The sequence below is a fragment of the Mustela erminea genome, chromosome 3 (genome assembly GCF_009829155.1).
Source record: "Mustela erminea isolate mMusErm1 chromosome 3, mMusErm1.Pri, whole genome shotgun sequence".
Classification (NCBI taxonomy): Eukaryota; Metazoa; Chordata; class Mammalia; order Carnivora; family Mustelidae; genus Mustela; species Mustela erminea.
This window is the reverse complement of record NC_045616.1, coordinates 98,181,111-98,204,985: the sequence shown is the minus strand read 5'-3', so window position 1 is coordinate 98,204,985 and position 23,875 is coordinate 98,181,111. Positions and strand designations below refer to the sequence as shown.

At 39.3% G+C, this 23,875-nt stretch overlaps 1 protein-coding gene across 4 annotated transcripts in view; it reads left to right on the top strand.

The window, feature by feature from the left end:
• Positions 1–5,516: 5,516 nt before the first annotated feature.
• The window catches only part of CCDC192 (coiled-coil domain containing 192), a 194,650-nt gene continuing 176,291 nt past the window's right edge, over positions 5,517–23,875 (top strand). For 3 of the 4 annotated variants that reach the window (XM_032336841.1, XM_032336840.1, XM_032336842.1), the window contains exons 1-2: positions 5,517–6,013; positions 11,578–11,629. In XM_032336841.1, coding sequence (XP_032192732.1) covers positions 5,952–6,013; positions 11,578–11,629 — 114 coding nt within the window. In that variant the 5' untranslated portion in view covers positions 5,517–5,951. Of the gene's footprint in view, positions 6,014–11,577; positions 11,630–23,875 lie in introns of those variants that run through there. The other variant, XM_032336843.1, reaches the window with a different exon arrangement.

The following is a 23,875-nucleotide window of genomic DNA, read 5'->3' as shown; positions in this document are numbered from 1 at the left end:
TTCTTTAACTTTTTGTTTCCCTTGGTGGTATACAGCTCAGTAAGGGTTGAAATGGTACATTAATCTTACTGAAAATTTTCCTAGTCTAGATAATGTGAGAAAATATATAAAAAGTATTTATATGGAAATATCCTATATTAGTAAAGATGTGGTTTTTATTATTTCTGTATAATAAAATATCAAATATTGAATACATATGTGAATATATACCAATTATGCAAGTATATCAAGTATACACCTACATAGGAGAGTTTCAGAGGCTCTCAAAAATATTCCATCCTTCCCCACAATGTAGTATTCACGGGATTTGAAAGGAATTGATCCTACTATGAATTCTAAGGATGAGTCCTGATGGATTCTTTGCCTTTCCCACAATGTTTTATTTGGGAGAGAACATACAGTTCAGATTTAAGTCAATCAGCATGTCCCCAACCATAGTGATCAGATATTTAGGATTTCCCAATTAGAACAAAACATAGGTCTTCTGTTCTAAGCTTATGGAAATCAAGTATCATTCTCTATCTTCTGTCATAAACAAAGTCACCTGTAGTCCCAGTTATTATTGGCAAACATCCTCTACCCATGGAGAAAACAAGCCTTCAGAAGAGGCCAACCCTGTTGACAGAAGACTGGTGAGATGGAAAGACTGGTGAGATTATTACATGGTGATAATATCACTGATTAACCTTGAAAAACTTATAACCTATGCACTTTCTAGTGAATTCCCTTATGAGTTAACTGCTATGAATTGCCTTTCCTGTTACTTGTAACTGAAAGTATCTTCACTGTACAATATCCATCAAAACATGGTCATCCATTGGCTGTGAGATGTGAGAAAATCTGGGCATAGATGGCTTTTCTGAGACATGGCTTCTTCTTCTTCTTTTTTTTTTTTTAATTAATTTATTGTTTTCAGCATAACAGTATTCATTGTTTTTGCACCACACCCAGTGCTCCATGCAATCCGTGCCCTCCATAATACCCACCACCTGGTTCCCCCAACCTTCCACCCCCTGCCCCTTCAAAACCCTCAGATTGTTTTTCAGAGTCCATAGTCTCTCATGGTTCACCTCCCCTTCCAATTTCCCTATGATTCCCTACTGTCACCTCAGTTTTACTGACTTGCAACGAGATTTTTTTTTAATTGGAAAGATAAGGAAATGAAAATATAATATTTGGAAAAATTATATTTAATTTTATAGCTAACAAATCTCTAGGAAATTTAATAGTGACACAAAGGGCATAGATTCTATAGAGCCTAGAGTATCAAAGCAGTAGAAAAAACAGGAAGAAGTTTAAGGAAAGCAATGAAAGTAAACAAAAAAATAATTGAAGATTGAGCTGCAAATGAAACAATTTTGGGTTTCCTGCATAAAACTCCAAAAGCATATGAAAAATGGAAGTGCAAACATTAGGTTTTTATTGGTTGGAAACAAAAGCCAATTCTGCTGTGAAAAGAGAAAGAGAATTAACTGGTGGTATTACTGGGGCTCAGGAAATCAACAGAGGCTGCAGGTAGGGTGAGGAATAGACAGAAAAAGAGGCCATTCCAAAAACTAAGAAGAAGGCCTGTAACAGGGAAAAGGTTGGTGCAGCTCTTTAAGGAAGAGGTGACAATGTTGGTGGTAACCTGAGGGAAAGTCATTTCACTTGAGACTATGAATGTTTGGTTGGAGGAAGTTGAAGAGAGATGGAAAAATAAGCAACTGTCTTGATGAATTTTTCCATAAAAGGGAAGATAGAAGGACATGAGATCAAGAGAAGTTTGCTTGTCTCTTAATGTTACTACTTAGTGTATTTCTCTGATGACGGTACTAACCATTGACTGGAAGTGTCCCCAGGCTGGTTCCTTCTCCTTCGTTACCTCCTCAATCCTACATATATTCTTGTTTTATTTTCTGTACACCATTTGTCCCTGTCTGAAATATCTTCTGCATGTGTTTGGTTACCTTCACCTGCTAACATATGAAATGGGCAAGAGCAGCAACTCTCTCGGGGTAGTCACTGTATCACCCACATCTAGAAAAATATCTGTCACATAGCAGAGTCTCAGTAAATATTTGTGGGGTAAATAAGCAAATGGATAACTAGACCTTCAATGGTTTCTTTCATTCTTTTTTTTTTTTTTTTAAAGATTTTACTTTTTATGTAATCTATACACCCAGTCTGGGGTCCAAGAGTCAAATGCTCCACCAACTGAACAAGCCAGGTACCCTTGGTTTCTTTCATTCTTCTTTATTTTTTTTTAAGATTTTATTGATTTATTTGACAGAGAGAGATCACAAGTAGGCAGAGAGGCAGGCAGAGAGAGGGGGGAAGCAGGCTCCCCGCTGAGCAGAGAGCTCGATGTGGGGTTCCATCCCAGGACCCCGAGATCATGACCCAAGCTGAAGGCAGAGGCTTTAACCCACTGAGCCACCCAGGTGCCCCTCTTTCATTCTTAAACCCAGGATCCAGTTGCTAAATAGCCAAGTTCAAACCCTTTGTCTGGACAGGGTCTGCCCCATCTAGGGTTATATGCTAGGGAGTAAGTACCTGAATTTATTGTCCTTTCAGAAGAGAATATGAGAGGAGAAAGGCAATTCCCACAGGGAAATCTGGGGCTATTTGGCGTCCCCAAATAGCAAATGCTCACTGCAGTACAGAACTATAAGGAGGAAAAAGGAATGTTTACTTCCTGCCATAAAAAAAATGCCATAAATGAAAAGTTAACATTCCTACTTATCAATTAACAGATTTCAATTTTATTCCTATGTTTCCTGAGGAAAAACTTTCAGATCAAGTGGTGGGCAAGTCTTTCTGCTCACACAGATAAACATCCCCCTCCGTTAAAATAGGTTGGAAGCCTAGAGATAATTAGACCCACAGTGTCAAGCAATCAGCAGACAGTGGAGAACTCACAAAAAAACAATGACAAGAGAGCTGGCTAACTCTTGAGAGAAACAGAAGGAAAGCCTCTGCAATCAGTAGAAGATGTTTTGGTTATTGTGGTTCATGGACTGATGTGTACTTGTTTGTGCCATGTTCCTTTGGTGTCTATCTCATCTTCTTCCCCTCTTCTCTTCTCCTAGCATAGACATACCCAGACTCTCAGACATGGGCACAGTCACCTTGGGTCCATCACAGTGAAAGCTTAGTGAACTTCCCTAGGTCAGCTCTGTGAAAGCAGCCATTTGTCTCCACAGGATTGTATCACTGCAGGAGGAATACCTACAAGGTATTTCTGTTTGCTTTTATTTATTTATTCTTTTTGATGTTTGGGATCTGTTAAGTTAGAAGAGCCCTTTGGAAAGACAAGATCTGCTTCATTGACTCTTTTCCCAATAGAATATTCATGCCTGCCAGATGATAACCCTGAGAGAATGATCAGCTCCATGAGAAGGACAGTATCAATTTCATTCATGCCTAGTGCCATGCCTCGTTCACAATGGGTTTTCAAAAACATATTTGGTGAATAATTAAATAAACGATTAAAAGTGAGTGGAGAGATGAAGACGAAAGCGCCTGTAAAGACCTCCACTATGGCTTCCTCTCCTCTCTTCAGCTGCACCACCTCATTGTAAATCTACTGTCTGTTCTTAGTCTTTCCTCATTGCTTTGCTTCCTCTTCTTCCCTCCTTTCTGGTCTTACTGACGCTTACTCATCGAAGTTTGATAAGGCTTCCTGATAAGTAAGCATTAGCCCAAGAGCACATTAAGTATGTATACTCATTAAGATTCCTCCTTGTTGTATGCATATATGCGATTTGTGATTCTCAGGAAAGATGCATTTTTGACAGATCACAAGGTGACTCTGCAAATTGTATGTAGTAGTCTACAAAAGCCCTGACAAGTTTACAGTTTTTTTAGTTTAAAATATTGTTAATGGTGGAGGTACCAATGATTTATATATATTTCTAGAAGTTTTGTTGAAACAATCCCTTTGTCCTTTAAACTAGAGGGAAAAATTGTAGTTTTTTGTTTTTTTGTTTAATTCAGTCCAGCTTTAAAAAACAAGACAATTTCAATGATATTTGTAAAGAAGAACTTTTCCTTAAGTATCATTTATTTCATTATTTAGCCTGGCCAGCCAAGAATTCTGCAGACCAACATATCTTCAATAAACCTGCTAATTTCTTCACCACCTCCTTCTGAAATCCTTCAGTAATACTCATTTAAGGAGGATTAACAGTGGAAAAGTCACTTTGTTTTTCAAGGACTTTTTGAAAGTCTGTTTTTAGACCAGCCATATCTCCCCACCTCTCTTTTTGATCAGTGAGATGTAAGATAAGATTAATAACCATTATAAATAATTAGTGCTTACATCGCCTTTCACCAGCCATTATTGAGATGACCTTTTTTTCATAAGTTGTTATGAACCAGCTACATGTCAAACATCTGCACATTCCTCTAAAATCCACTAAAGCATAATTTACCCTGTGTTTTTTTTCTTGTTTTTTGTGTTTTTCTTTTTTTTTCTCTTTTCTTTTTTTTTTAACAAGAGGAGTAAGGAAACAGAACAGAATGTTAAGAGTTGGAAGGGTGGACAGAAACAACTCAAGTAAGTCTTTTATAAATAAAAGAGCTAAGGCATAGAGAGGTGAGATGATTTTCTGAATTCCAGAGGCTACTAACTAGATATGAAGCCAATACCCAGTCTTTGTATTTCCACCCCTACCTAGTTAGAGGGGACTTTTTCACTCAGAATACCAACCGCTCCACAGTTCATAACTTTTTTTTTAAAAAGATTTTATTTATTTATTTGACAGACAGAGATCACAAGTAGGCAGAGAGGCAGGCAGAGAGAGGGGGGAAAGCAGGCTCCCCGCTGAGCAGAGAGCTCGATGTGGGGCTTGATCCCAGGACCCTGGGATCATGACCTGAGCCGAAGGCAGAGGCTTAACCCACTGAGTCACCCAGGTGCCCCCACAGTTCATAACTTATTCATAGGTTTTGTTTTGTTTAAACCAAGGATCGGGGTGACTTAAAATCCTATTGTAGAAGTAAGTGTTAATTACACCCTTTAACTGATAAGTTCCAACCAACTATGCTCACTACTTTTACAGTTATTTGATCTAATATGCTGTATCCCTAGAAATCAATTCTGTGATAAGAAAAATTGCTGTCATTTCAACCTAAGTTATTTTGGGATAGGCTATGTGATCTGGTTTGGATGAGTCTAGGATAGAAAGAATCCAAACCCAGAAGTGATTCCCAACTGTAGACTGCAGAAGTCCTACATTCACTTCCTGCTGGGGCAGGAAGTGTGGTGCAGACAGGCTGACCTGGGACCATGAACACATCCAGGGAGAGATACAGCAACCTGCTGGAAGAAAGTGGCTAGTGTCTCTGGATAAACAAAGGCAAGAAGGAGCAGCAGTGCAGGTAATTTGTGACAGTGAAGAGAATGCCAGCTCATCAGCTACGATTTACCACCCCTGCAATCCTGCATCAGGAAAGAAGCCTTCATCAGGATGTGGCCAGGTAGAACCTTGCAGTCTCTGGATTCCAGGGAAAGAAGATCATCACAAGGCTGGGGGGGGCGGGTGCGTGGAGCCTGGGGCAAAAACTACTGCCAGCCTGCAAACCGACCCATTTCTGTGGATGCAACCCTCTTAGACCAGCAGCATGGCTGTCAGCACTGGTTCCAAAAGCAAGCAGGACATGGCTTGAGCACAAAACCACTGCTTCTGGCCCGCTTTGAATGCGTTTTCAAGAAATGATGAATCTGTGGTGGTTCTACATGAATACTCATGATTGGATCTGATTTGTGAGATGTTTTGAAGAGTTACTGTGGCTTTGTAATTGAGATTTTTTTTTCTTCCCCTTGGGAAGTAACTGTTCTTCCCACAACCATTGTGGTTGCCTAGCAACAGGGAACAGCAGACCAGTCACAGGGATTCTGAAGCTAAGGAATGGGGATAGTTGATGTCTGTCCCATGGACGGGGTACATCAGTGGGCCTGACCTGAGATGGGAGAATGTTATAGCAAGAAATCTGTGGCCCCAGGGTCTGAAACCCTGGAGAGAATCAGGTGAGTTCCCAGCTCCGCCTGTCGCAAAAAAACTCATGGGAATTTCTAGATAAAGGAGATCTTACTCAGTGCTTCAAAGAAAACCTTTCTTTGAAGTCTGGGGGAAAACATCAGACAGACTTTTCACCTGATCCTGAAAAGTGACCCCTTTCTTTGAATGATGCTTTCATAGGGCAGGGTCTGATAGACAACAAATATTCAATAAATATTTGTTGAATGAATAAAATGTCCCTTACTTGCTCTTCTCAAAATCACAATCACACACTTACCCCAACCATTTTATTGGCATGGGGAGGGAAGGCCGAGCCAGCCGTTTACTGGAACCACTGTAATGAAATGTTACCTTCACCATTCCCTTGCCAGGAGATACCCACAACAGAAGCTAGGTCATTACAACTCTCCTCAAATAAAAACTCAGATCATCTCTGGCTACCGACATGGACGTAAAACTCAACCCTGTAATTAACTGATCTACGGTTAATCATGGGGAAATTCACAAGTAGGCACAATACGCATTTCCCCTTCAAATGTGGAAACACCTGCGACTTCGCATTTTCTTTTAAGCCTGGAATAGGAGACAGCCATATCTCCTTTGTAGAAAGAGCTAGATTGTGACAGGTGGTATCCTGTGATATGTACACTACAGCTCTGCTTAGTTAGGCTTTAAAAGTTATTTTCATTACATGAAATGTGTGGGCCTTGTTTTTATTGGCTTTTCACCTGGGGTCTATGGTCCATAGATGCTGTGGGAAAATCACAAATTCCCCAAAACATTTTGTGAGATGTTGTTTCTGTGTGCAAAAGGTCTGTGACCTTCAAAAGATTAATAGTCTTTGGGAAGGAGAGAGTCTTTTGTCTGTTAAAGAAAATGAAATTTAGCAAATGCTCATTTTCTTTTAATTTCCCTGAACACAGCACCTAAAGAGATAATATGTCAATGTGCTGACAATCCAAGAGGTGAACATAATGTTACTGAATGAAGAGAAAATGCCCTGCGATTAACAACTTTGAAATAAATAGCCCCGTGTACAGCCAGCAGGGAAGCCAAATGAGGAACAGGACTGTGCTCTCACTGCAAATTATCACTGGTGTTTTGGTCTCCATATGGAATCGTATGGAACTAAGTATTTATGCAAGTGGAGAGCAGGGTTTTGAGCTTGGACACTGCCGAGTACATACTACCTTGGCTAACCCTTAGGTGGGTTCCGTTCAGCTCCTTCAGTTCTAAGGAGGAGCAAACTTGTCCCATGTGCCCGGTGGTCTGTCCTACTTCTTTTTCCATCCTTCTTCTCTTCTCAGGCCCTTGAGACAGATCTTCTCTACAGTTCATAGAAACCAATTGGGAATTTGCTCCTATGTTAGTCCAAGAAAAGAGGATTAGGCCTTGGATGCAATTAACCTAGGGAATAAAGAAGGCATTTTTCCCAGGAAATTCTTTCCCATAAGACTTGGGTGCTCACTAGCTATATTTCCAAACCAGTTTTATTAAAATCTTTTATTCACACGGACTAAGTGGTAACTGATTACTACTCCTGTTAAAAAAAAAGAGGGGGGGGGTAAAAAGTTTGAAAAACAGATATTTCACTCAGAGGAAGGAAATATTTATGTTCTTGTCACTTACAGAGAAAAAATGACTGTAAAGCTGAAATGTCCTATTAATACTCCCTGCCGATAGAAATTTAAAGGATTTTCTCAGTTTTTCCAGGAACCCTGAAGTAAAACAAAACCATTGCAATAAAAACAAGCTTCACAAATATGTTTGTTAATTCTCATTTGTTTTCTCTCAAGGTTAATAGGCTTTCTGAAGCTTTTTTCTCCTGAATTGTGCTACAAACATGACTCGTACTGTGTGTATGCTGAGTAGCTATGGTTACTCTGAGGCCATGACTCATGACCTTTAAATATTATTGTCAGGCAGCCAAAGCTCCCTCACATTTAGACCAGTAGTTTTGTTTCAGGCATTATTAAAAGAAGGTGGTTTTGAATAGTTCTTTCTCTTGTACACTTGTGGCACATCTGAATATGTATATACGGGTACTTGTACCCACAACATTTTGTATTTTTTTTTTTTTTTTTTGTGCTTCATTCAGTAACTATATATTAGTTTCTTGGATGGTATGCCATCGGATGAATAAAAAACAAACGAAGATATTCCTTGTCTGCTAGGAAGTATCACTGAGGAGTTGCAAAAACATAGGTTGACAAATAATTATTTATATGATGAAATGTGATCAGGGCTATAATAAGAGACAGATATCCACACACTACTTGTGGACACAGAGGCAAGAAACAATTTGCCCAGTAGGATCAAAGAAGCTTCAGGAAGAGGTAGAATTTGAGTCATGGTGTGAGGAATAGGTAGGAATTTTACAAACAGAGAAGAGAGCAAGAGCATTCTTGTCAGAGGAAACAACCAAAGAAAAGGACAAACACATAGCCTGGGGCCACTGAGTAGTACAGTTCAATGAGAATATCATGTTTGTGAGAGGCACTGATAGAAGATAAAATGAGTTAGATGGGAAGAGGAGGCCCCTTATTAAGGTCCTTCAAAACCATTTGTTGTTTTGTCCAGCAACGTGATGGCAAAATTTGTTTTCCATTTTGTGATAAAGAGGTACTGTCAAGTAGAAACACCAAAATACTGGTTTTTACTGATTTGGTAGGAGGAGACAAGAGCAATTACATTAGAACCCCAGCATGTCCTTCCACTGAGTGGGAATCTAATTAATTTTGTTCAATAGTCACTGATTACTTTGTGAACATTTTAAAAGGTTTTAAGGTTTTTGAAGAGTGAAAGACATGCACAGTAACATGGAAATCAAATAATACGTTTGTTATGGAAAGAGTAGGATAGAAAATGATAAAAGTACTCTGGGATTTTAAAGTTAGGCTTATTGGTTGGCAGCAGAACAAGACTTTGAGATTGGGGGTTTACTAAATCACCCATCATATTAATTCATTCGTTAAAAAATATTTATTGACCATCCTAGCCCTGTTCAAGATGTGAAGGAAAGAGTAACAAAATAACAATAGAAAAAAATTCCCTATCTTCAAGGAGTTTGCATTTTCAGTTGGAAGGAGACATAATAAATATAATTAATAAGCAAATTCCACAGTATGCTAGAAGGTGGTAAGTACAGCAAAGAAAAATTAAGCAAGGTCATGAGGATGGATAGAGGGCAGAAAGGTCAATTTTATTTTATATTTTTAAAGATTTACTTATTTATTTGAGAGAGGGAGTGCTCAAGTCAGGGGTAGGGCTGAGGGAAGGGGAGAGGGAAAATCTCAAGCAGACTCCCTCACTGAGCATGGAGCTGGACTTGGGGCTCAACTCATGACCTTGAGCTCATGTCCTGAGTTGAAATCAAGAGTTGGATGATTAACCCACTAAGCCACCCAGATTCCCTGAAAGATCGATTTTTAAGAAGGGTGCCTATGGTAGGCCTCACTGAGAAAAGATATTTGAACAAAGACAAGAAGGGAGTGGAAAAGAGTCAAGCAGACAACTATGGAGTACATGCTCCTGTCATTAGGACTTGAGATGAAAGTCTAATGAGGAGGTTGAAGAAGAGTGAGGAAACCAGCAGGACTGATTGAGGAGAATATCAGATGAATTCAGAGAGGCAAAGGTGGAGTTGTATGGGAGGGGGAAGGAGGGAGTAGAATGGAGCCTTATAATGGATGTGAAGGGTAAATGGGTGAGACATCTTTAGGACTTCATATGCCATTATAAGGGTTTGGGCTTTTATTCTGAGTGAAATGAGATCTCTGACTGGAGGGTTTTGAGCAGAGCAGTGAAATAATTTTTATTATAGTCAATGTACTGAAAATAGAACATAGTAGGTGAAGTTGGAAGCAGAGAGCACCATTTAGGAGATTAATGCAATAACCCAGGCAAGAGCTGATGGTAGTGTGAGGGTTGGACCAGGGTGTTAGCAGTGAAGACGGTGAGTTGGCCAGATACTGGATATACTGTGACTATAGAGCCAAGAGTTTCCTGTTGGATTGGATATGGATTCTGAGACAAAGAGAGAAGTCAAGGTGTCAGTCTGAGTGAGTGGAAGGTAATCCGTCATCATCAACTGATATGGGGAAGACTGCAAGCAGAAGACTGGAGGTAGAAATTAGGAGTTAGGTTTGGAAATGGTGAAACTGAGATCTCGATTAGAGAGATCTCAGAGTGATCTTAGAGTGGAGATGTCAAGAAGGCAATTGCATGAATGAATCTGGAATTCAAGGGAGAAGTCTAGAAATGCATATTTGGCAGTGATTAGCATACAGATGAATTTATTTATTTTTTTAATTTTTTAAAATATTTTATTTATTTATTTGACAGAGATCACAAGCAGGCAGAGAGGCAGGCAGAGAGAGAGGGAAGCAGGCTCTCCGCTGGGCAGAGAGCCCGATGTGGGACTCGATCCCAGGACCCTGAGATCATGACCTGAGCCAAAGGCAGTGGCTTGACCCACTGAACCACCCAGGTGCCCCATTTTTTTAATTTTTAAAAAAGATTTTATTTATTTATTTGCCAGAAAGAGCGAGAGGGCACAAGCAGCGGGAATAGTAGAGGAAGAGGGAGAAGGAGGCTCCCTGCTAAGCAGGGAACTGGTGCAGGGCTTGATCCTAGGACTCCAAGATCATGACCTGAGCCAAAGGCAGATGCTTACCCATCTGAGCCACCCAGGCCCCCATCTTGATGAATTTAAAGCCATGAGGTTGGATGACATGTGACTAGAGGAGAGAGGAGGCCTTGGAGTATGCCAAAGCTGAGAGTGCAGGGAGAGAGAAAGAACCATCAAAGGACACTGAGAGGGAGCAGCAGGGGGAGGGCAGAAAGAAAACCTGGGACCTTAGGACATCCTGGAAGCCAAGTGCAGAGAGCCTGTCAAAGAGGAAGCAAGAATCATGTCAAAAGCTGTCAAGTAAAGTGAGATGTGACAAATGATCACTACAACAGTGATGTGGAGATCGCTGATGCAGTTTCTGTGGAATAGTGCTTGTGAGAGTCTGGATGCAGAGCTGCTGCCTTAACAGAAAACAGGAGAGGCAGTGAGAATACATCCTCATTATAAAGGGGCTCAGGGTAATCAAGCAGAAAGTAAAGGGTTAAGAGGGCTCAAGATGCAATAAATAACAGCATGTTTGTAAACTACTGGAAATGATCCTAGAAAGAGAGATTGAGTGACCAAGAGTGTAGGAGACAAAGAACTCCCCACATCTGCTGTTTTGCAGGATGGTATGCTTTCTTCCACATTTTCCTTTTTCTTTTTTTAGTTGAAATAAGAGATTTTGCAGGTTTTCAGAACAGACTGTACTGTTCAGACTGCTTATTCTCAAGAGAACCTTTAAAGGCTATTTTATCTTTTTTGAGTGAAGTTTACATTCCATAGTTTTGATTTCCTTTAGAAAAGTTCAGAAATTGACATTTGGAGGAAATACTTTATAACAATTACCTTCAATGACACAGTGTAAAGATCTATTTGATGTGGGGGGTGTGTGTATATACAAGTATGTGCACACCTGAAATAAAATTTTGGAATTCTAAACTCTTAACTTTATTTCAGCACCACGTCTACAAGTTCAGAGTCAAATATACAACAAAGGAACAAAAAACCGGTAAGAGATGAAGTTTGCCTGAATTCTTTTTTTTTTTTTTAAGCATTACAGTCAATAAAATGGAAACTTCTTTAATTAATGCTGAGACTTTCCTGATACAGTTTGCTTTCTCATTTTATTAGTAAGGATTGTAAAAATAAAGCATGGAATATCTTTTTGTCTGGTAGAATGCGGCCAAGTGGGTAGAGTGCCAACTAAGCAATATTACTGGGCAGTAGGTAAGTTAGGGGTGCTGTGGTGTGGCCCTACAGTATCACAGACATTCTGGTTACTCCAAAGTCTTTGCTTGTATGTGAGGAAATTCTGGAATTCAAACAAGGTACAGACTGGGTAAATCACATTATGTGGTTTATTTAGGCTAAGGGTGAAATCACAGTCTATTCTAGATATTTCTAGTTCATGCTCTTTCAAGTGGGATGATGGCATACTTAGTTCTGACCCTTGAGATCTTGTCTCTTCTGTGAGCTCTCTTATGCCCTCAGACAGCGAGGTTCTTTTTACCTTGAGCCTCATCTTGTACCTATCTCGGCCTCAGAGAGCAAGTGTGAAGGCTGTTGAGAAATGTTGTGGCTGGGTGATGGGGAGATGGGAGCGCATTACACTAGTCCTCCACTTTTATGAGAGAATTTGAGAATTTCTCTTAAAGAAAAAAAAAAGCTGGGCGCCTGGGTGGCTCAGTTGGTTAAGCCACTGCCTTCGGCTCAGGTCATGATCCTGGAGTCCTGGGCTCGAGTCCCGCATCGGGCTCCCTGCTTGGCAGGGAGTCTGCTTCTCCCTCTGACCCTTCCCCTTCTCATACTCTCTCTCTCTCTCTCAAATAAATAAATAAAATCTTTAAAAAAAGAAAAAAGAAGCTATCTTTACACCCCTGATTCAGTTTTAGTAAGGATCCCTTAGACTCCACTATAGACATTTCTGGAACAACCCTTTCAGCTCTAATGGAACAACCCTTTCAGCTACTCCCTGTAGCAGTGTGGTATGGAACAAAGATCACAGGACTAGGAATCAGGCTCAGGTGTCTCACCTCCGAGCTATGTGACCATAACCAAGTCATTTAAGCTCTCAGGGTCTTGTATGTCATCCATAAAATCAGGATGATGAACTTCTACTTTGAATATGATTTTGGGTTGTGGAAATGGTTGGTGTACCTACCGGTGCACTGAAGTATAGTTATTTAGAATCAATAGCATTCCAATGGGTTCCCCTGTGGGCTGGGGGGACTTTGCTCTTGGATTTCTTGATTTCTTTCTGGATTCAGCAGCTCTGCCCTACCACTCCCATCCCATCTCAGCATCACCAGCTAAGAACCACTGATCTAGTGAAGTGCATATCCAGAAGCCCATTCTTGTCCTTATTTTTTCAAAAACATTAACATCTCTTTTCTGAGTTACGTTCACTTATCCTGACCCAGACAGACTGGTTGTATCTCTGAAATCCATACTTATTTTCAGGAGGAGGGTTTTGTTAAATAAATGGACATCAAGGGAGGCCAGCTTAGACTAGTAGAACATGGATTTTATTAAAAATCTACTTACTAACCGTAGTGATCCTTTAATCCTACATTGCCTTTTTTTGTCAGTTGGCAAAAAAAAAAAAAAAAAAAAAAAAAGCCTAATAATGAAGATTTTTAATACATATGTTGGAGCTGTTTATAATTCTGTTGTCCACAGAGAAAGTATTACTCACCAGTACCATATGAAACCATTTTGTTTCTCCTCTTGGAACCCTTGGATTAGCAGTGAAATTGCAGTTTTGGAAATTTACAGACTTCAGCTCACCAATTCCATTTACTGCCTTTCCCTCTAACAATGCTAATCAATTAGCACCCTAGAGATAACCCTCTGGTTGGCTGCGTATGACACGGCAAAGGACAAGGTGCCAATTACCACATGTAAGATTTCTGCCCAGGGCTCCCAATTAGCTTCCTGGAGTTCAGAATCTAATGCTTTCAATTTACATTTAATACAGTTGGGAGCCCTGGGGCTGCACGTAGCTGGTTCTACAGTGTTTTTACATTTCCAAAAGAATACATTTAGCTGGAGGAGGTTAGAATTAGAGATCTCAAGGCCATAAGACATCCACAGTTAGTGCTGTCTGCTCATCCCACAGTGCCTTTCAGGTCTTGCAACTCTTAGAATGGTCACTCAGCAGAGCCTCATTCTGCTGTGTACCAGGCGGTACACACTAGCTTGCAGGTGGATCCCAGATGCGTCTTTTAAACAGTGACAGTTTGCTTACGCCCAAGACATTGACACTGAAGGATGAAATCTGTTGAATTCTGTGAGGACGTCTGCACCACCCACATATAGAAACAAGCTCCTCCCATCTGGATATCTGGATGTGGTAGTTCCCTATTTTGTCTTTACTGTACTCTTCTTTGAACACTACTTTAATTTTTGGACTCTCCTGGTAAACTACATTCTTAGAGGGAGAACTGGCCTTTCTTTGTTCATCTCTATGTCCACAGGACAGAGTCTGTGAGAGCAAAACAGCACTCAGTCATCATTGTCTGAAACAGAACAAATGGACCGAGCACGAGGTATAGTCCTCGGTCATCAACAGAGGCCGTCCCGCTGATTCCCTACAGCAGCAGAGGGTGGTGGGTTTCAGAATCATCACTCGCTGACTGACACTTTCCTTTTCATTATTACCACATTAGAAATTAAGAAATTCAGATTCGGGGAGGAGGGGAATGATTTCAGCTGTTGAGTGATCAAGGAATATGTGTGTACCCGATAGGAGGAACATCCCAGCATAATGAGGTGTTAGTTTTGTTTTTTTTTTTAGATCCACAACTCAGGGGCCAGGTTGTCCCTGTTTATCTGCACCCTATTCTTCTGGGCCTGTTGGAGGATGCAGATGTTATTTAAACTGTTGCCTTTGCTGCATTTTAATATCTTCTGACAGAGAGCAGCTAGTACATATAAATCATCTCATTCAAAGCTGTTTAGGAAATAAAAATTCTATTGCAAGGAGGCTTGACCTGAACCGGATACCTGGCTCAGGATTTCTCCCTCTGAACCATTCCTGCCAACTGTGACACACGGAGATGAATTATGTAAAACACATGATGTCACTGGTTATGTGACATCCTCCAAAAGTGAGGATGTGGGCCTGAATTCATCAATGCTAGAATATGTATGAAGTAGTTCGCCCATTGTGCAAAACTAAGCTTATTATAAAATCTCACAAACCCTTTAGCTTCCAAGTTGCAATTTAGTGATGACTTCATTAAAGAATCATCTTAGGTGCCAAAAAAAATGAAAGCACCTTTTTTTTTTTTTTAAGATTTTATTTATTTATTTGACAGAGATCACAAGCAGGCAGAGAGGCAGGCAGAGAGAGAGGAGGAAGCAGGCCCACCGCTGAGCAGAGAGCCCGATGTGGGGCTTGATCCCAGGACTCTGAGATCATGACCTGAGCCGAAGGCAGCGGCTTAACCCACTGAGCCACCCAGGCGCCCCTGAAAGCACCTTTTTAAAAATTTTTGTGAGGTCAAATTCATAGCATACAACATAGAAAGACAGCTCTCCAAAATAACCTTTTGGAGTAGCTGAAAGGTTTTTGCATTTGATAAACTGGGCAAGGCAAGCAATGCCTTAAATTGTGTGAAATTGTATAAAATCTGTTCTTTTAATACTTGGTATGATATAGCATTATGTTTGTAGGAAGCAGGTATTTCATCGCATTCTCGTATTTCTAAATTTTAATGTTCTAAAATGGCTTTCAGAATATTCTTCCCATTAAGGACCAAACTTTCAAATCATTTGTTAATATATCACTTGTGTTTTAAAGGACCATTTCAAATGATTTAAAGGAAATATTCCTATTTATTCTTAGAATGAGATCAATATAGAACTCTATTTCTATGTATATTTAAACAAAGATTTGTATCTATTCTAGAAAATTGGAGATAAATATAAATATAAATATATATATATATTTTCCACTTTAATTCATGAGAAATGATGTCACAAAATTTTCTGTTTTGGATTTCTTTCTTTCCTCTGTTCTTTCTCCTTCTCTTTTTTTCTCTCTTCCTTTCCTTCCTGTCCTCCCTTCTTTCCTCCTTTCCTTCCTTCCTTACTCTTTCTCCTTTCCTCCCTCCGTCCTTCCCTCCTTCTCTTCCTCCCTTCCTTCTGTCTCTCTTTTACTGAAGTAAACTTGACTTTTGACATATGTACAAACCAGTCAAGAGAAGGAAACTATCGGGGCACCTGGGTGGCTCAGTGGTTTAAGCCGCTGCCTTCAGCTCAGGTCATGATCTCAGGGTCCTGGGATCGAGCCCCAGGTCTGGCTCTCTGCTCGGCAGGGAGCCTGCTTCCTCCTCTCTCTGCCTGCTTCTCTGCCTACTTGTGATCGCTCTCTCTGTGTGAAATAAATAAATAAATAAAATCTTAAAAAAGAGAGAGAGAGAGAGAGAGAAGGAAACTATCCATCACCCCCAGGAGTTTCTCATACTCATCTCTCTCACCCACTTCTCCTTACCTGCCTATAGATCATTCTCAAAGAAGCATTGGTTTGTTTTGTGTCACTGTATATTATTTTATGTTTCCTTGAGCTTTACATAAGTGGAGGTACACAGTACATACCCCCTTTACTGGCATCTTCCACTTGGCCAAACTATTTTGAGCTTCATCTATGTTGTAGTGTGTGTCAATAATTCATTTTTATTGAATAGTATTCCACTGTATTGAATGTATGTTTGTTTATTCCTTCACCTGTTGCTGACATTTAGGTTATTTCTGGTGTTTGAATCTTACAAATAAAGTTGCTATAAACATTCCTATACAGGTGTTTGTGTGGACATATGCTTTCTTTTCTCTTGGGTGAATACCTAAGAGTGAAGTGCTTGAATCAAATGGTAGATATACTTTTAATTTTCTTGAAAACCATCAAACTGGTTTTCAAAGTGGTGGTATCATTTTACTATTTCCACCAGCATGTCAAGAGTTTCAGTTTATCCACATTCTCTCCAAGCCTGGTTAGGGTCAGCCTTTTAAGTTCCAGCCATTCTGATAGATGTAGCCCTATCCCGGGGTGGCTTGCATTGGCATCTCCTTAATAGCTAATGATGTCGAGTGCTTTTTCTTGTATTTCTTTGCCATCCTTATGTCTTATTTGGTGAAGTATATATTGAAACCTTTTGTCCCTTTCTTGTCATTTATTATTGGGTTAAAGTTCTTTATGTATTCTAGACACAAGTAATTTTTCAGATTATGTGTTTTGCAGTTACTTCCTCCAGTCTCTGGTTACTCTTCTCATTCTCTTAACAGTGTCTTTAGAAGGGCAGAAGTTATTAATTTTTATGAAGTTTAATTTATCACTTTGTACTTTCATTTATCAGGCATTTGGTATCTGATCTAGGAAATCTTTGCCCAAGGTCACAAATACTTTCTCTTGTTTTCCTCCAGAAGTCTTCTAGTTTTAGGTTTTACATTTAGATCAATTGATTGATTTTGAGTTCATTGTGCTTGATGATGACTCAAAGCTGAGTCTCTCTCTAGGAATTTCCCTCAGCTGAAAGAGCTCTGATGCTCCAGGGTCATCCCTCTTCATGGGATCATCTTGTATCCAATGACTGGTTGGCCAGTCTCTTTCCTTAGACTGAAGACAAGACCAGGTCTCTTTCCTTAGAGGGCAATTCTGAAAGGCAGACCTGCTTCACAACCCCCACAGAATTGCTGAGGCTGCTATTGCATTTCTGCTTCCCCTTCCTTTACAGGTGTCACTCCCAAGAGCCACCTCCAGTAATCTGCTCCCCAGGGTCCCTAACCTAATAGAATCACAAAATCAAAATAGGTCTAACCTAATGCATAAGGTTTTGCAAATGGAAATTCATAGGAAATGCAAAACAGCCACTGTGCTGTCACTTAGGGCAAGACAAAAGCTGTCATTGTCATTTCGATAGCCCTTCAGAGAAATATTCCTTCATAGAAAAGATTTAATGAATATACGTTTGCAGAATTTAAGGAAGCAAAATATTTAATAATGTATGATAATATCCATTTATTTGATATGGATTTTCTCCCCATAAAAGAATACAAATAGTATAGAAATTGGGTCTTTATTTCTGGGGATAACTGCTAGTTATCTAGATAGTATCTAATATTACTCTCTCTGGAAGAGTAATGTTATCTTCCTAGAGGCTGGGATGTGACATAACATATCCGGTGCAGTCTTTACCCATCATTCAACCTGTCATACAGTTTCTTTCATGTTGAGATTTTGTAATAAGTGAAGACCTGATTCATACCATCTTCTCCTGTCCTTATCCCCACTCTGTCCCTGTACAATCATCTCAAGCTCACCTAACCTAAACTATACAGCTTAAATGCTATACATAAGCAACTTCAACAGAGATTTCAGATCCATAGTGTGTCACGTGGTGGCAGTGATGCTAGACTTAGTCAGTGAGAAAGATATTTATTCCTTTGGTTATTATCAAGAAAGACCAAATCTTCCGTTCATTTCAATTTAATTTGCTTGTCATTAAAATTTTTGCAGGCTATCAGTTACAGGTGGCAAATGGCTTAATATTTTATTTAGCAGAAGAATTTATTTCTTCTTTACAACATCCATCCAAGGTGTGATGAAGAGGGACTCTATTCATCATAGTTACTAAGAGACCCTCTGAATGGAAACATCACCTAGGAATGCACTTCTGCAGTCCTCGCAGGTAGCAAATGAAGGAGGCATAAGCTGGAAGTTAAATGCACCACTTCTCCTATTTTATTAGTCAAAGAAGTCATGTGGCTTAAAACAGCTTCAGAAGCTGGGGAGCTGAAATCATATCATGAGCCTTGGAGAATTTTCAGAAATATGTTGATGGACAAAAATTACAGCAATATAAAACTACTTAAAAAAAAAAAGAATCCAATCTAAGGAAAAGAAAAAGAAATGCTATAGATAGATAAAAGAGAAAACATTAGTTCTGGAATTTCTCATTTTAATAATAAGTTCTTTTAACTTGAGAACATGGCCATAAGAAAGATCTTAGCAGTTCAAGATGAGGTTGGCCAAAGCACTGGGAAGAGTTCTTTAGAAAATGATCCTTCACAAGCAATTGGGCCAGATGACCTATTTCGTTTTAATTCTATGATACAGTACATGTTTAAGAAACAAAAGGTCCTGTTTTCACATGCAAATGTTTTCCTTTTTTTTTTTTTAAATGTCAACAGGCAAAGAAATTTAAAAAACATGTGGCACTGAACCAGATTGTTTACAGATAGGATGTTTTTCAGAATTTCCCCAAGAGGCATCAGTGGCTGAAGCATTTGAGTGTCTGCAAATTTGTTTCATCAAATGCCCATGACATTTTTTTCTCCATTTGGCTCTTTCAAATGGCAAAGAGTTTCAAACAACGGGCACTCTTTGGGGAAAGCATGCCAATTTGTGCTGTGTAGTGCTGACACATTTTATTTTCTGTGAGGGTGGAAATGTTGAGAAGTCTGTATGTATAGAAGGAAGGAAGTTGTGAAATACAAAAATGGGGCAGAAGTTAAATGTATACATATTTAAATAGATAAAATTTAAGTACATATTTAATTTACTTCCAGGGCTACTTTGATTTAGTATTCCGAATAAACCTAATTTTCATGTAAAAATTTCTGTGTCTCAAATCTGAAGGTTTAGATCAGAGGAAGACATGGCAAGGGGGAAGTGTGTTTTCAGACCATCTAATCCATCAGTCTAACTCTGAGAGCACTCTTCAATTGCTGTGGTCTGAAGAAAAATAAAAAACTTCAAAATTTCCCTGAAAAAGAATATCCTCCCAAAGGGCTAGGACAGTTACTCAATGGAGCCTTTCCCAAAGGAGTGTCTCCTTGAGACTGGAAGAGTGACCCCTGAGGGAGAAGCACAAGGATGCAGGCTCTCAGGGATTAAGTTTGGCCTCTGGCTGCCCTCTGTCTCATTAGGCAGATAGAATAACATCAGCTTAATTTGTTTTGATAGTTTTGTCAAACTGAAATTTGCTGCTGGGAATAATAGCCCAGGTCGTTGTGTCAATAGCTGAGCTGTTTGTGTTAGATCAAGTATCACAGTCAATTAGTTATTTCAAATATGGCTAATAAACTGTACTCAATGAAGTTCAGAGAAATCGAATGTTTCTCCAAGTTTTGATTAGAGTTTGTTTCTTCACAAAGTTGATTCTCTCCTCGGACAGATTTATGCATTAATACACAAGGATGAGAAGCTAATTTAGTCTCTGACTATTTCAACCTATTTATGAGGCATTTATATACATTCAAAATAAGTAATAGAAAATATTTGTACCATCTATTACAAATAATATCCCTAATGTGTTATGGTCTCATATAAACCAGTGAGGAAAAAAATCAGTCCTTAAAAAAGAAAGTGGACAAAGGACACAAATCACAATTTACAGAAGTGTTGGGACATACAGATATCTAATAAGATGTCCAAATTTGCAAATATCATATAATACATCCAAATAATAGAAGGCAAAGATACTAAAATTTTTTAAATTTATTTATCATATTTACTTGTTAGTGTGACAGATATAAAAAGCATTCAGAAGGAGGGGCAATATAGTAATACTCTGAACTCACCTCTTCCCATAGACACACCCAATCTATAGCTACATATGGATCATTTCCCTCTGAAAAGATCTGAACACTAGATGAACTACTTTTTAAAGCAAAGTATCAAAGGACCAAAAGATATGGGTAGGAGAGGCAGAAACATAGTCTCATAAGCCTTTCACCAATTACCACAAACGAAATAGGGAAGAATCTCATCAGACAGGCATGTCTCCTAGAGGAGCAAGGTATTGGGACTCTGCACTAGGCACCCCAGCTCTTGGTATCTGCACTGGAAAGATGGGCTGCCAATATACCCAGCTCGGGAAATCAACAGGGCAGATGTCCAAGAATCCCAAAGTGCCAGAGGAAACTAAAATTTCCCCTTTTGGGGGCTCACATGTGGTCTCATCCCAAGACCTAATGAAAACATAGCTTGAAAAGTACCTAGAGTATATGTGAAGGAGATTTATTTAATGATCTTGAGGCATTGGCTGGGGGGTGGGGGTGGGTAGGGGATGTCTGAGACACTACTCAGAGATGGAGGTATAGGGGAACACCATTGTGGCACTTTCCACATAGCCTGCTAGGGCAAGTGGATGAGCTCAAATCCTGTACCCTCCTATGCTTTGGTGGTACAGCCAAGGGTGAGCAGTTGGGACATTTGCTGAGGCAGGACAGCACAGTTGGTTGCAGGCTCCCTAGATCCCTGGCTCCATCCAGGTGAGTGCAAACAGTTGTGTCATTCTCCTATGCCTAGCCTAAGGCCAGCATGCTCTCACAGACAAGGCACTCCTTTGCTGCACTGCTAAAGCCTACTGTATACAATCAAACCATGTCCCCACCACCTTTCTGAAGTCCTTTCTGCCACACTCTCTAGCAGGCTTACTAAAGCCAGAGTATGCATGCAGTTCACACAGGGGAAACTCCTTGATGACCTGGTGGTCTTGAGGATGAATGATCCAGAGTTTCACAGGACCACAGCCACCAGAAAGACAGTTCTTATCAGGCACCACTCTGAGGGCACTGTATAGATAGTGGGTTGAAACATACCCCAAGTCTTTCTTGAAAAATGCTTATTTTCTTAGTCTGGAGCTTCGGTCTGACAAAGAGGCTTCAGGTTGGCCACACACCTAGGGCTAAGGAAGTGAATCCAGGGAATGCAAGTAGGGAGATACAATCCTTGTCTACCACTTGGCCTCAGTAAGACTCAAAACACTTCTCAGAAAGGGACTTACACACTTGTCTGGAGCCCTGATTTTCGCAACCCTTATCAAGGGAACACCGTTAGATCTCCTGGTCTGGAAGTCAGCAGAGTTTACAACTTTAGTCCCACAGAATTGTGTATATTGGCACACTTTAAAAGCTGATGCTGGAGTCTGAATTCCAATCAACCTGGAACTAGGTACTAAATAAGATTCCTTCCCTTGGATGACTGATAAGTCTTCACACACACACACCTAACAATGGGGGCATATCAAGAATAAGTCAGGCAGTTAAAACAATTACAGAAGTTCGAGAGACAACTGAGAGCTGGGCAAATTGAAAGAGAAGGATTATTACCTTCACAAGTTCACTCTTTCAAGACAGAGAAATATAGCTGTTCTGCCTAATACATAGCAACAAACACAAACTGTTAAGCAAAATGAGGGAATAGGGAAATATATTCCAAACAAAAGAAAAAGACCTTAGTGATATGAAGATAAGTAACCCTCCTGATAAAGAATTCAAAACAATGGTCATAAAGATGCTCACTGAACTCAGGAAAAGAACGACTGAATGCAGTGAGAACTTCAACAAAGAAAGAGAAAAACTAAAGTACCAAATAGAAGTCATGGAGCTGAGGAAGACAATAACCAAAGGGAACAACATGCTAGAGGATTCAATAGCAGACTGGAAAAAGTAGAAGAATGGATTAGTGAGCTCGAAGACAGGGCAGTGGAACTCACCTCACAAAGCAGAAAAAAAAAAAAAGAATTTTTAGAAAAATAAATAACTTAAGGGACCTTTACAACAATATAAAGCAAAATAGCATTCGCACTATAGAGGTCCTATAAAAAGAGAGAATGGGGTAGAGAGTTTATTTGTAGAAATAAATGATAGATGAAATCTTCCCTAACCTAAGGAAAGAAACAGACATCCAGATTCAGGTATTCTAGAGAGTTTCAAATGAAATGAACCACACCAAATGAGCCTCACCAAAGCATACTAAAATAAAAATGTCGACAGTTGAAGACAGAATCTTAAAAGCAGCAAGAGAAAGACAGATTATTATGTACAAGGAAAAGCCCATAAGGCTATCGACACTTTTTTCACCAGAAACTTTGCAAAGCAGAAAAGAATGGGTTATGACATATACAAAGTGAAAAAAAAACAAAAAAAACACCCAAAAACGAAAAAACTGCTCACTAAAAATATTCTACCCAGCAAGTTTATCATTCATATCTGAAGAAGAGATGAAGAGTTTTCCAACAAGAAAGAGTCCTGAAATAATCCACATATATATGGTCAACTTATGTATAACATACATAAGTATGGGTATCTATTCAAAGAAAATGAAAACACTAAATCAAAAAGATATATGCCACGCACATGTCCAATGCAGCATTATTCATAATAGCCAACATATGGAAACAACCTAAGCACCCATCAAAGGATGAATGGATAGATAGATATCTCCCATTTTCTTTATCCATTCATCCTTTGATGGGCACTTAGGTGGTTTAGTGTTTTCATTTTCTTTGACTAGATAGATATCTATAAATATCTATCTAGATAGATAGATATTTCTCATTTTCTTTATTCATATGTGATATATATATGTATATATATCCATATGTGAAATATATATGATATATATATGTGATATGTGAGATATATATATATAACATATTACATTATATATATATTACACATTACTCAGTCGTAAAAATCGGAAACGAAATTTTGCCATTTGAACAACATGGTTGGACCTTGAGGCTACTATTTCAAGTGAAGTAAGTCAGACAGAGAGAGACAAATACCATTTGGTTTCATTTATACATGAGATCTAAGAAACAAAGAAACAAAACAAAACAGGACCCAAACTTGTGGATACAAAAAATAGTTATAGGGATGTAATGTACAGCATGGGGAATATAGTCAATAACATTGTATTAACTTTTTAAGGTGACAGTAACTAGATTTATTGTGGTGGCCATTGGGCAAGGTACATAAATGTCAAATCACTTTACTGTACACCTGAAACTAACGTAATATTGTATGTCTTTTATACCTAAAAAAAAGTATTGAGAATGTCATTACTGGCAAAGTTGTATGAAAACTATGATTCCTGTAGTTAATTTTGGGGATGTTATCAGAAATATGTATCGAGGGGCACCTGGGTGGTTCAGTGGGTTAAAGCCTCTGCCTTCGGCTCAGGTCATGATCCCGGGGTCCTGGGATCGAGCCCCGCGTCCGGCTTTCTGCTCCGCAGGGAGCCTGCTTCCTCCCCTCTCTCTCTCTGTCTCTCTGCCTACTTGTGATCTCTCTCTCTGTCAAATAAATAAAATCTTTAAAAAAAAAAGAAATATGTATCAAGTATATACTCTTTAAAGATAAGTAAGTATATACTCTTTAAAGAGTATATACTCTCCAAAATCCAGTAACCACTTTCACATTTGTATTAAGAAAATAAAAAATAAGTTCACAAGGATGTATAAAT